The sequence below is a fragment of the Sinocyclocheilus grahami genome, unplaced genomic scaffold, assembly GCF_001515645.1.
Source record: "Sinocyclocheilus grahami isolate Dianchi unplaced genomic scaffold, SAMN03320097.WGS_v1.1 scaffold153.1, whole genome shotgun sequence".
NCBI lineage: Eukaryota > Metazoa > Chordata > Actinopteri > Cypriniformes > Cyprinidae > Sinocyclocheilus > Sinocyclocheilus grahami.
The window spans coordinates 2,581,646-2,582,286 of NW_015505332.1; the positions used below are offsets into that span (position 1 = coordinate 2,581,646).

Below are 641 nucleotides of genomic sequence, written 5' to 3' on the forward strand. Positions count from 1 at the left end.
TGACCTGTCTGGTTGCTGTAACTAAAGCGTAGATTGAGAGACGTCATCCATGGCATGGCCCATGGCACAGTCTTCATGGTGAAGACACATTTCTTGTCATTTAGCAGGGGAATCAAAGGAGAAACATCCGTCAGCCAATGACCTGTGCCTCTGTAAAGAAAGTCACAAACAGTTTCTACCATCAGCAACAAACTGTAACACACTGTCTAAAGGCCATTGCTCCTCAAGCACGATTACTATAAAGATAACAAGAAGGACAACTATATTAGTGTCCTCACCAATAACGTTCTATACATTATAAGTGCAAACTGCAGGTTTGTCATCTAACCCCTTAAATCCTCAAGCTCTTTGAAGCAGGTGGATTCTGATTGGCTGTCAATGTTTTTATCATTCCTCAGCTGGAAAAATGGTTCTGAAAGTCATTCCAATTATATTGTTTCTCTGTGCCGGTATCATTATAGTTGTGGTGTGGACTCTGCTATTCTTTTAAATATAGAATGACATTTAAAACTAAATCTCTATCATTATTTTTCACATCCTTGGTGTGACCAGGCCTTAAAGGGTTAGTTCACCCAAAAATGAAAAATTAGGCTGTTTTTTACTCACCCGAGGCATCCTAGGTGTATATGACTTTCTTCTTT

At 39.3% G+C, this 641-nt stretch overlaps 1 protein-coding gene across 1 annotated transcript in view; it reads right to left on the minus strand.

Annotated features, from left to right (window-relative positions):
- LOC107592527 (uncharacterized) overlaps positions 1–641 on the minus strand; it is a 12,741-nt gene that overhangs the window by 4,765 nt on the left and 7,335 nt on the right. The window contains exon 5 of the mRNA XM_016282059.1: positions 5–150. Within this exon, the coding sequence (XP_016137545.1) occupies positions 5–150 (146 nt within the window). The remainder of the gene's footprint in view (positions 1–4; positions 151–641) is intronic.